Genomic DNA, 13,051 nt, shown 5'->3' on the forward strand with positions numbered 1-13,051 from the left:
TAAATTTTGCCATCAGCTAGTTTCAATTTGCATTTTTATAATATCAATATAATACATTTGTTGTCAGAAGAAATGTTGCTACACGGTTCAATGGATTTCAGCTACGAACAAAACATCGAAATATTCTTGGCAGTTCAAACATTTATACTCAGTAGCAAACGATTTGTCATATGATAGCACACATTTTGTTCAACAAGTAATACTTATATCTTAAATAATTGTGTCCATTCAGAAACATACACTTTATTATTGAATTTCCTATGTATATTTTTTTCTTCTTTCTTGTGTGTCACAACCTTATTATATGTTTTTTTCTCTTCTTTCCATCTAGTGTAACATTGTTATATATTTTTTTAACATTTTACTCCTTGAGTATTACAATATGAAATGTTCTTTTTAGGAAACGGATTATTATAAGCGAACAGCTTGTTTCTGGATCCTATTAATTATTTCACATGTATTATTATGTAAATGCCTATTTGTGTACATTACTGAATATAATTAATAAAATATGTTTACACTAATTTGTATTTTCATGTTCGGAGTTCGAAATTTAATGATATGGGGATGTAAAAATACCCGGACATGTCCAATCTGTGTGGGTCTTTTTAGTTTTTTCTGCTTTGTATCAATCTGATGAGTAAAGCCCTGTAACTTTTCAACTGATTTTTCTAGTTTGTCCATATGCTGTACTGCTACGCCACTGAGAGGTTGGTGCCAGTAACCCTGTTCGACAAGTAACATTATATATGTGTCTGTCCCAAGTCAGGATCCTGCTATTCGGTGGTAGTAGTTTGTTGTTGCTGTTTATCATATTTCTTTTCACTTATTGTTTTGTACATAATCAGGCCCTCGCCTTTCTCGCTTCGTTGTTTTACATTTGTCATTTGAGGGATTTTATAGCTTACAATGTGGTATGGGTTTTGCTCATTGTTGACGGTATCCTGAAACTATTACTTCATTTCGTATCTGGTGCAGATTTCAGCTCCCCAATTATGAATTTTCCATTTCTATGTAACAACATTTTTTTAGCCCATGGTTAAATAAGAAGACAACATAATTTTACAATTACGAGACTACAAAAAGTATTTTCCTGACAAATTGTTTACAAAAAAATAAAACCAACAAAAATGTTTTTGCAATCAAATTTTTCTCATCAATTTGGCAACACAAGGATTTTTTTTTTTTAATTTCCATGGGCCATCAATACTACTTTGATGACTAGTAAAAGTAACTGTTCCATGGTTCATGTTCACTATTTTATGATGGGATCATCTGACGGAAAGAAGGAAAGTGTACTTAAAATGAAATTAGTGGTAGTGAAAGAATTTATCATAAACATTGGAAATGATAGCAGCTTGTATGTTAAGATCCTTGTGGATTATGACAAAAATCAATTTGACAATATGTTTCATTGTCTTAGGGTAATAAAAGACCATAAGGCCATCTTAACAAATATTTTATGATACTACTAAACATATGTTAATATCATATTTCTATTGAATCCTTCCTTTTGATCCTGACATGATAGGAGATGTCCTTAGCTTTGAGGTTTATATGAACTAAAAATTGTTTGTCCAAAGTTCATTTATGTTGATTACGTATATTTTTATAGTTCATGTCATTTATTATCATTCCTAGTTGTTATTGATTTTGACTAATGTTAAAAAGTTACATGTTTTTTATGTTGAACCATATCAAGTTGCAGTACTTTAGTTGCATATCAGTTTGAGGACTATTTTGAGGCCCTGCACCCTAGGTAATAGTCTGACTATTTTGAGGCCCTGGACCCTAGGTCATAGTCTGACTACTTTGAGGTCCTGCACCGTAGGTCATAGTCTAACTATTTTGAGGCCCTGCACCCTAGGTCATAGTCTAGTGACTATTTTGAGGCCCTGCACCTTAGGTCATAGTCTAGTGACTTTAAATTAATTATCAATTTGCAATATTAAGTTTTCTGCTTAATTTAGTTTGTTAAGAACTACTAACAATAGTATTTTTCCTGGACACATGTCTACCATCTACAGTGCACATCCATACAAGTCATGGTGATCAGAATTAAGGTATCTCTTACTGTAGCACAGTGTCAATTTGATACCAATGCACAATTCAGACGCCTTGAAAGGCTTTTTGTCACCATTCTATTCTGCTATATATTTATATATATATATGATTTGAAATCAAGTAAAAACAGGACAGTCAATAAACTTTGTCATTGAATGTCATTTCACTTCCCGTTGTTCTGTAAATATTTTTACAATCTTGGATAAGGTCTAATGCAAGATGTGAGGAATACTTGGATGGAAAACGTTGATTTGGATTTGAATTTCCTTTTTGAATAATAATCAAGAAAAGTTGACACTATTTATTCATGTGTACATATTTAAATGTCTGTAGGAATACCTTTCCAACAAAAGATATTCTGTATGTGTGATTTTAACAATTACACTTGAGAAAGGGGATTACTAAGTAGGAATTCAGGATTTCCACATATTCTTTTCATTCACATGAAGAAAGAAAAATATATGTCGTAATTTTTTAGTTTTTTCCTAAGAAATTAATCTGGGTAAATGAGTAACTATTGACAAAAAAAGACAATTTGTTTAGTTGACTATTTTTACTTCCATATAAATATATATACTTCTGAAGCATTTGACACATGATAGTTTTACAAGATAAATAAAGGTCTATATCTACAATTATATACAATCAGTAAATGAACACAAGCTGTAACTATTGCACAAAAGATACAGGGACCATACAAGTTTTCATTATTGCAATACTTATATTGTTCTACTGTGATGTTTTTCATAACTTTCTGATATCTGATAATAATAAATTTTTCCCAAGTCCATGCTTTGCTTACAAGGATCACAAAACACTTCATCTTCTTTCTGTTCTTCTACTTATTAGATCAGTAAATATAATTCAGTGTAAATATTTTTGGAGTTGTGTATCACAAAGATAAACCAGAGAATATTGAAAGGTCTTAAAAACAGAATGCTTTCAGATACTGTATAAAGCAAAGCTTGGACCTGTATTTCAACCAACTGAACTTTCTATAAGGGTTATTATATATTGAGACAGTATAAATTAACAAAGAATTTCAATTCACCAAATTTCAGTTCTTAATCACCTTTTTTTTTTCAATAATTATCATAAGAAAGACCTTCAACTGTTCTGTTTTCACAAAGTTCTTATTGAGAAATCATATTAATTGCATGGCATGAACAGTACAGAATAATTTATAATCAATTCTAGTCTTAAAAAAAATGGTTAAAAGAGCCACATTTATATATTACCACTGTTTCTTATATTTTTGTCTCAACCAAATCTTGAAAATAGTAGTTTCCAACACCTTTAAGCATTTTTTAAGCCCAATTACCAAACCTAGATAAAAAAAAACTACAAAATGTTGATTATGTCTCCATGCCATTTAGTTGATTTTTTTTAATATACATGTACTAGCAATTTAAATATAATTCTGTACAGTTGGGTAGCTGATACAATATATTCAAGCGTACATAACTAAATACAACAATGATTGTATAAATAGTTATCCAAGTAAAAGCACCAAGTACAGCTCTATCCATATTTGAATATAGGGCATCATCAGATCTTTTAAGACTTCTTGACCATGATCTCAAGCACTGACCTCTCCAGGCTGGAACAATCAAAATTTCATGGCATGATTTTTTTCTATTTATCCCCAGCTACATGTATCCAGCTTAAATTTATTACTTAATGGAGAGTTTACTGCTTTATCTGGGGACGGAGGCAACAAACGTTTGCCGCGTGGTGTTCCAGATATCTTGTCATTTCTTAACAGTTTTTCTGCTTTCTGGATCAAACAACCTGCAGAAAGGTGCACATCTTTTGCTGCATACTCAAGCTTTTGCATTTGTAATTCTGATAACACAGAAGAGTCACTATCTGAACTTGAAGAATCCATTTTAAAATTGTCTTTACTTGAAACTAGAACTAATTTACTGATGTCTCTCTGTATAAGATCTGAATATCGGCATAGTTTTCTACAATCTATTGTTTGCCCTGAAATTAAAATTTAAAAAAACATTTGAAAATTAAACACAAAAATCCTTTGATGAATTTAAAAAATGGAACTTCTTTGTTTACACATCTAATTTATTGCATGAATTGCTTACTGACATAAGATAAATAGACAGAGGGTTGTCCATCCTGTTTACTGTTTTAATTGTTTACTGACACCTAATAACCAAAGAAGATCAAGTCCAACTAGCCCTAAAATCAAATATATTTGAAAATTTCTCATATTTGTGAAATGAGATGCTAAATCAATGTTTTTCAATAATATATTGATATTTTCTTTACATTTGTATTTACAGGTTTTAACCCATGTAAATTAACACAGCTAATAATGGGTACTGGTCACAGATTTTTTGTCACTGAGTAGCAATTCTTGCTATGTGATCAATTTTTCCAAGAAATAATTAAAAACCAACATACAGGACAAATGATATGTCAAAATCAGATTTTATTTATTGACTTGTAAATCCATTTTACTTAAAATTAAGGATTGATAGCAAGAATTGCTACACCTACTAATGTACTCAATAGCCATTTAATAATACATTTATTTTTATGACAGTAGGATTAATGAATGACAAGAATTAATATTAAATACAACCCCTGCCCAAAGAGATAGACACATAGGAAGTCTATTTTGTGAGTCATTCCCATCTCTGACAAAGTCCATGATGGGGAAACCCTTGTGCTACATGTTACTTAATCCAATCTGTTCTCGACTATTATACATCACAACCAAAAGATGTGCATGTTCATTAATTTACTTGCAAATAGGTAAATTCTAATTTCATCTAGAGCTTATTTAACCATTATTCAATCTTAGAAATATATGATTTTATGTACATTACCAAAACTAACTGAACCAGAGTCTTGAAACTATTTTCTTTAGACAATGTTTTTTTTTTTATATGTGATGTTATAATGTCTAGACACAAGATGGTATTTCAAAAATTCCTATTCACCAAGATGATAAATGAAATATTTATGGAGAACTCAGATATTAGTGACAGTGAAAACTGATAATACACACTATTTAACCAGAGTTCCTGATATAGTCGAAACAAACCTTTTATCAAAGGTTCAGCACTATTAAGTAAAATCTGTACATTTTCCCAGAGGTTGCTAATGTGGTGTATGAGTCCCTGCGATCGCTTGTAACTAACAGAATAAAACTGTAATGGAATGCCACCATAACTCTCTCTTACACTGGTATCCATGTCAACCTGAAGTGAAACAAATAAATTGACACAACCTTTTTAACATTCTACCTACCAGATCAACAATAGTGCATAAACTGGGAATTCATTTATTTTCATCTATATCAATTTTCGTAGATTTACAAACAATTGTAATTTCATGGATGTTTAATTGGGTTTTGCAAAAGTCTGAATACACTTGGCTATCAGTGAAAATCCTAAACAGCTCCATCAATATTTGTATATTTGTGACAGGATTGCTTCCCTTAGAACATGTGGTAGATACTTAGTCAGCCGTAAGCGGTTGAGCTAAGGAAGTACTTCTTTAGCTCAGTCAGTTAAAATGCTGCCTTGTAACACAGAGGTCCACCGTTCAAGTCCCAGTGGAGACATGCGATTTTGCAAGTAGATTCATGCTCTCCGGTTACATATTCATCATCTGTAGTTCTGGTTTCTTGATAATATTTTTTTATAAACAGGAAAAACAATTATTATATTGTTAATACAATGTTAAATATGTGATATAATAATATACCTGTAATTCCTGACATGTTGAAAACAATATCTTCATTGATGAGACCAGTTCTTCTATGTGTTGTGGAATTTCTCCAAGAGACTGAAAAATATAAATTATATTCAATAAACATGAAACATGAAAATTGGGGAAGGAATTATATCTGTTATAAGAAAAGAAGACCTCTGTAATTCTGTTAAAATAGAGAACTGAGAATTACACTCTAATATTTATAGTACCCTATTCTAGTCACAGTGATCACAGAAAGGCTGTCTCTGAAAATTTCTATAGTGACTTTGAAAGCATTTCACGCAAGCACTAATATATGTAGATCAATTTATTTCACTTGAAGCTTTATAAAATATCAAACCATCTAGAGAAATTTTAATCCTCAGGTCTTTTCATACTCTCCACATAAGTTATGTGTATGGTTTATTGAAAGTTATGTGACAACATACCAGATTATTATTGGATAGATCTGCCAGATTTTGTGCTTTACATTCCCATTCTTCTAATGTTTTGATTGGTCCTTGTAAACTTTTGTCCACCAACAAATCACACCCAGCCAAGAAAGCATGACAAACATCAGGACTCAACTGAAATGTAGGGAGAAAATTAAATTAAACCTTCTTAAAAAGAATGTGACTTTAATATGCAATTTACATAAAATATGGAATTCAAAATACTTCTTCAACTTTCAGTCAATCTACATGTGACAATTAAGATTTTTTCTTTAATATTACATTTTGGCCCTTTTGAAATATATATCAAATAGATAGACAATTAAATAGGGCACATTATGTTTTAATGAAGCAGATATTGTCTTTTTTTTGTAGTGGTAGTGGTATTCATGGTATTCATGGTATTAATCATAATCTTTTCCAATTTGCAGTACTAAATTAAAACCACCATTCATAGATTAATATAAAACATAAAATGCATAAATCAATAAATAGTTTCCTTTTTCTTTTACCAACTCAAATGTTTATACTCAGTAAATTAATTACAACAAACAAACCTCATTTTTATCTGCTTCCTCACAATTCAGTTGCTCAAATGAAATAATATTCATATCTGTTGCTAGAGACATTTCACCCGTTAATTTACACACGGTTAGAACACAATCCACAATCTTTGACCCAGAGTCACATATCAAACTGTCTATATCGTTTCCCCATCCTTGGAAGAAACGTACTACGTGATTACCCATGACCTTGACATGTTCCTTTAACTTAGTTGTAAGATCCTGAATGACCCTGGAATGTCTCTGTTCCTTTACATACATGTTTGCCCAGACTGTACAATGAGAACTTAATGTCTGAATATTTGTAGCAAGCTTCAGTAAACAGCACTGAGTTTCTTCATCATTTGTTTCTGATTCTGAAAATGCATAATAAATTATCGACACAAAGTTAGAAAAGATAACACACAAGATGACATATTCATATTTATGAAATCTTGAATGATTGGGCAATCCATATAGCATGATTTAAGTATTTTTATGTTTATAGGTATCTTTTTGTTATTTTTGTCTTTGAACGTGTATTGATTTCTCCTAAATGTATATCCTACATCTGCTTCTATTCAAATCACTAAAAGCTCATATATTGAATATCTTAAAGTTAGCTAGTCTTGAATGGAGAAATAGAAAAATCTCTATTTACCCCATAACTTTTTTTTAAATATCAAACATGTAATGCTAGTATAACTGATTGTTTGTAAAATACAAGGAATAAAGATAGATAACCCTGGCAGAACCTCTTGATATGCAATACATGTAATTTGAGAATACAGATATAGTTTTATTCAAACAGACTTACCTTTATCTTGTGAAGAATTTGAGTCTATCAGATAAACTACTGATTTTTTAATTGCTTGAGAACACTTGACTATTTTATCTGCCATACTTTCTTCAAGATAGCTATCTGAAATGAAAATATTTTTAAACATTAAAGACAAAAATATCTTTAAAAAAACATGTCATGTATACTTTTTTTAATCAAACAAAATAATTGTTTTCTATTTAACAAATGATAGGCACTTGTATCCTTATCAGCATTTTATTTCATTATTTTCTTAAAAGATTGCAAGGAGAGTTTTGCATAGAACAGACTCATAAAAATGTTAATAAAAAATTAAATCTAAACTTGTAAATCAGACTGCTTGAACCCTTGTTAACATTTTGTGGGTTCCCATTACGTATAATCCACATCTACTTTTATTCTTTTACTAACATTCATATTAAATGCTGTCATTTTATTGAACATTTAGACAAATCTCTTATTTCAGTCTTTCAGTCAGGGATTTCACCCATAGGGTTATTACTAGTGTTGTCAAATCGTACACTTTTTCCTAACCGGTTACTCGGATAACCGTTCGACCGATTAACTGGTTAACCGGTAGTTTGGTGTTTGAAAGCCTTAGCGCTTTTGGAATGAAAGTTTGTCCTTTGGCATTATAAGGCTTGTCTGTGAGGATTCCCGGCGAAGTTTGACTCTTCATAATAGAATACACCGTATCAACTTTATCGTTTGTACCAACTTCAGATTGAAAAATAAAAAAAAAATCTTGATCTCCTGGAATTGATTATGTCTGAAACCAATTATTCTTTCCTTTTCTCTTGTTGTCTCAGAAAAAAGGTGGAGTGTTTCAATTTTAAATGATTAATTATTAAAAAGAAGATGTGGTATGAATGCCAATGAGACAATTCCCCACAAGAGACCAAAATGACACAGAAATAAACAACTATAGATTTCCGTACGACACGTTTCTTTACTTTGTTCCTTTAAGCATGTTACTTGTACTATCAAGTATACATTGAGATCATTCACATTGGTTTGTATTTCACAATCTTTTAGTTAACATTTTGATTAAAGTAAGACTAAGCTTTGCACTACGGAGGTTGCACATTTAGAAGTAGGTTTACACAATCAAAAACGAAATAATGAAGTAATTAGTAAAATTTAATCGCATTACTGATTTAAAGTTACTGTTAAAAAAACATGTGTACTAATTATGTTTCTTTAAGATCCTGCCCCGAGCTCTAATTAACTTTTTAGGATTAACAAAAGCAATCAACATACTGGAGAATTGGTTTGTCAAATTAATTACCACGACGACATTTTTTAAATAAAACATAACTATTTATTGATTTCAATACAAATTTAAATCAAATCTATCAAAATTGAAAAAAAGTCCGGTTAACCGGTTAGCGTTTTTGGTATTCGGTATTCGGTCGTTCGACCGGTTAACCGGTTAACCATTGACAACACTAGTTATTACAGATACTTTTATGAGTTCTCTACTCTTTAATCCTTAAATTTTCTAAATCTGTATTAACATCATTGAACATGTTTGTTATTTGTAAAATAAATCATAAATGTTTGAACTTTTAATGGGTTCTAGGGAATTTTTGAATATTTGCATAGAAACCTAATTTTTCAATTAAATTAATACATTTGTTCATTAACCATGGTAAATCAGTGAGGCATTTAAGGGATAAACTTAACCATGTGTTAGCTGTTATAACAAGGCTCAATTATCAAAGGCATGTAACTTATTATATGCATAACTTGGATTATATCCTTGACTGTCTTTGGTCATTAGAAAATTCACTAAACTGAACTTGTATTTTGTGACATCAATGCTGCTAGATTTTTTTGTGTTTCTTATGTTTCATATCTTAACTCTTTTAAACATTGTTTTATACCTTGAATATTCTCTACGAATGTCAGTGTGACACTTTCACACATTTTAGCTAGTGCTGTTCCTGTTAAATGACTTGGACAGGAGCAGGTGTCATCTGAAATCATATAATAATTAAAATCAGAATTATTTTCTGTATGTTTGTATAGAATAAACAGTGAATATTGCAATTCATCCAATATTTTAACATTATTATCACTATAGCATTTCAACCCTTTAACTTACAAGTGTGTTTTCAACAAATCTTCTTGTTACTGTTCTTTTGTCATTTATGGTCTTTTAAAGGAATCTTGGTCATAATATTGTTTGTCTTGAAACCTGGCTTTACGGTCATAAACTTTTCGAGCACGAGTTTTGTACTCAGACTCAAGAAACAACCAATCAAAATGCTGGATTTCATGTTTTGAGCATGATTTTTGTGCTCCGAGCACTGAGCAAAGTTTTATGACTTCAACCCCAGGTGTACCAACATTAAAAAGAGGTACCAATCCTACAAACTTTTATCTAATCAAATATAAAGTATCATGTTTACATTCTGTATAACAGTTTGCTTAAACTGAAACTAATAGTGATAAACGTGATTTATGTGAAATTTCATTTATAAATTCTGTCTATTCAAGTCCAAATTGTCTTCCTAAAAAAATGGAAAACCTCAATGAATATTTCTTTTTAATTATGGATATGTCTTAGTCAACGTTGCTTGTTTTCATCATGCTTTAAATGTACAAAGTATCTTATAATAATGTATACCTTTAAAACTTCTTGGACTAGTAACGGAACTATTTCCTGATAATAAAAACTGTCTAAATGGTGATTTGTTAAAGCTATTCCTGTCAATACAAAAAACAATATTTAATAATAAATACATACAAGAGGCTGTCACAACGACAGCAAACCGGATTTATTAACATTTATTTGTGTCCTGGCAATATCACAAGAACCATTACTGATGAATGGTGAAAGTGAAAATGGTCAATATCAAATTTGACCTCCATTTTGTCATCAGTATCAACATATTAAAATTTGAAAAGCTTAGATTGAATGGTTCATGAGTAAATGCAACAAGGTGAATGGAAACACCATTTTATGATCTTTCAAGAACCATAACTCCTGAACGGTAAAAGTCAAAATCGTCATTATTGAACTTGACCTCTATTTTGTCATCAGTAACAACATATTAAAATTTGGGAAGCTTTGGTAGAATAGTTCATGCATAAATGCCCGGACACGACTGGAAACTCCATTTTTCAATCTTTCAAGAACCATAACTCCTGAACTGTAAAAGTCAAAATCGTCATTATTGAACTTGACCTCCATTTTGTCATCAGTAACAACATATTAAAATTTGAGAAGCTTTGGTAGAACAGTTCATGAGTTAATGCACGGACAACATTTGATTGCCGCCCGCCCGACTGCCCGACCGCCCGCCGTACAAATCAATAACCGACATTTTTGTCACAAAAATCCGGTTAAAAATTATAAAAAAGTAAAGTTTTCTAATTACTAACTTTCTAAATCTTTAAAAAGTATGTATAACTAATTCATATCAGCTTAAAGAAAATCTAACTTAACTATATTTAGGTATAGCATGTAAAATTATAAGTTGAAAAATGTATAAACAATTTAATGTGAACATGTTATCTATTTTTCCCCTTCTTTCAACATATGATATTATCTGACATAATAACTTACCCAAGTGGAGATCTTGGTGTACTTGGTGTAGTAGGGGCCTCTGGTAGCCATGACTCACTAGGATCGTTAAATACTTCATCATCAGCAGAACTTTCACAATCATTCTGCAATCATAACATATACATCTATCAGACAAATCTATCAACAATACAATAATGAATCCATATTATTTCTATTCAGTTTTCAGATATTTCTCATAATGACATTTTTATAAGCAATAAATTTTTTTAAATATTCTAAAAACAAATTTTTTGATATCATATATTTGAAAAAAAAAACATGTAATTGAAATCAAAGACTTTTGTGTAAAACATATTCATACATGTATATAATTCTATTCCAAAGAAAATCTTGATGACAGCCATATACTAAGGGTAATTCAATGTCAGATTATGTCATAAAATATTTCCAAAAAACACTAAACATTCAATAGGTCTTATCCAAATCTGACCATCTTAGGACTTCTTGTGTTGAAATAATTATTTAAATTATCAGAACTGTTACGTACCTGATATAAGTCTCTCATTTGAGCTAATCTGTCTTCAAACTTAGGAACATCCCAGAATGTACACAGTCCTAACTCTGTGTTGGTTACTTTGATAGCTGTTGCTAACTTGTCATCTTCTAAATAGTCCTCTCTGCTGAAAGTCTAGAATAAACAGATAAAACTTTAAACAAACTTTACCAAGTAAACTATGTTAAAACATAATAGTATTACAATTTGCATGAGACAGAAGCAAAGTCTTTCATCATAAAAAAAATGAAGAACTTTCAAATAAAGCAATTGTCCATTAAAAAATTCTGTGCAAACAGTATAAAATCTGGTTTTAAGATTTTTTAAAACAAAAACAATTTTTAAAAAGCTTTCCATATTTCACTTCATTGTGATTTATTTGGCTTCTCAGGGTGATAATGCAATAATGTGTACAGAAAGGACTGTATACCAAGATACAAATGAAACAGATACCTGTACTTACCATATTTTTCTTGAGTAACTGACTGATCTTATTAGCTTCCCTCAGAGACAAAGCAATCTTATACAAGTCACGTTTACCCAGCTGATTTTCCATCATAGCGTTACGTCGGGTGGGTGATGATATGTCGGACCGTTTCTGTTTAAGTTGTTCCAGTCTCTGTGTTACTTTCTGTTTCTCTGTCTCTAAAAACTCTTTCAATCTTGAGCCCTTAGTAGAAGCTGGACTTAGCTGAGCCTGTGAAATAAACAGATATAATTGTTTACCATAGAAAAGACATGCAATTATTAAAAACAGATTACATCTATTTTGTATATTTTAGTTCTTTATTTTTATATTTATGCATATTTCATTCCTCTATTTTCAGACATTCAAATTACTAGGTAGATGTTTTTTAAATATCAATGAACCAGGAAGTAATTTCTGTCAGATAAAAACTGGAAATGGACAAGTGTTTGACATCTGGATGGCATTTATAGGACTAGGATCACAACATTTACAATGCTTTAAAGTTAGTTGTAAAAACTTACCCTCTCTGCTGCCCTGGCCTCTAACTGTTGTCTCTTTCGTCCAACCATCAATTCTTGTTCAAGTAACTATAAAGTAAATCAATTACTTTAGCATCACCCAATCAATCACAATTAAATTTAAAGAGATTCTTTACCATTACATCAACATCAACTAATTTTCAACTTTCAGTTATATTTTGTTTTCTGTTTTAAATATATATGCACATATTTTTAGAAAATTTTGTTAACCTATTTTCACTTCACAAGTTCTGTATTTATTCAAATATAAATATGTTCTCATGGTACAGCTTATTAAGAAAATCCTTTCCTTCAATTAACTATAGTTATAAACAAATCATAACTTTAAATAGCTAAAACATAATATTAAACACATTT

At 30.5% G+C, this 13,051-nt stretch overlaps 1 protein-coding gene across 2 annotated transcripts in view; it reads right to left on the reverse strand.

The window, feature by feature from the left end:
* Positions 1–2,598: 2,598 nt before the first annotated feature.
* The window catches only part of LOC143063366 (kinesin-like protein KIF14), a 38,293-nt gene continuing 27,840 nt past the window's right edge, over positions 2,599–13,051 (reverse strand). For both annotated transcript variants that reach the window (XM_076235482.1, XM_076235481.1), the window contains 12 exons: positions 12,677–12,742; positions 12,150–12,383; positions 11,681–11,821; positions 11,173–11,276; positions 10,231–10,310; positions 9,485–9,577; positions 7,596–7,700; positions 6,794–7,155; positions 6,234–6,371; positions 5,797–5,877; positions 5,132–5,288; positions 2,599–4,050 (listed from right to left, as the gene is read on the reverse strand). In XM_076235482.1, coding sequence (XP_076091597.1) covers positions 3,704–4,050; positions 5,132–5,288; positions 5,797–5,877; positions 6,234–6,371; positions 6,794–7,155; positions 7,596–7,700; positions 9,485–9,577; positions 10,231–10,310; positions 11,173–11,276; positions 11,681–11,821; positions 12,150–12,383; positions 12,677–12,742 — 1,908 coding nt within the window. In that variant the 3' untranslated portion in view covers positions 2,599–3,703. The remainder of the gene's footprint in view (positions 4,051–5,131; positions 5,289–5,796; positions 5,878–6,233; positions 6,372–6,793; positions 7,156–7,595; positions 7,701–9,484; positions 9,578–10,230; positions 10,311–11,172; positions 11,277–11,680; positions 11,822–12,149; positions 12,384–12,676; positions 12,743–13,051) is intronic.

Source organism: Mytilus galloprovincialis, chromosome 2 (genome assembly GCF_965363235.1).
Source record: "Mytilus galloprovincialis chromosome 2, xbMytGall1.hap1.1, whole genome shotgun sequence".
NCBI lineage: Eukaryota > Metazoa > Mollusca > Bivalvia > Mytilida > Mytilidae > Mytilus > Mytilus galloprovincialis.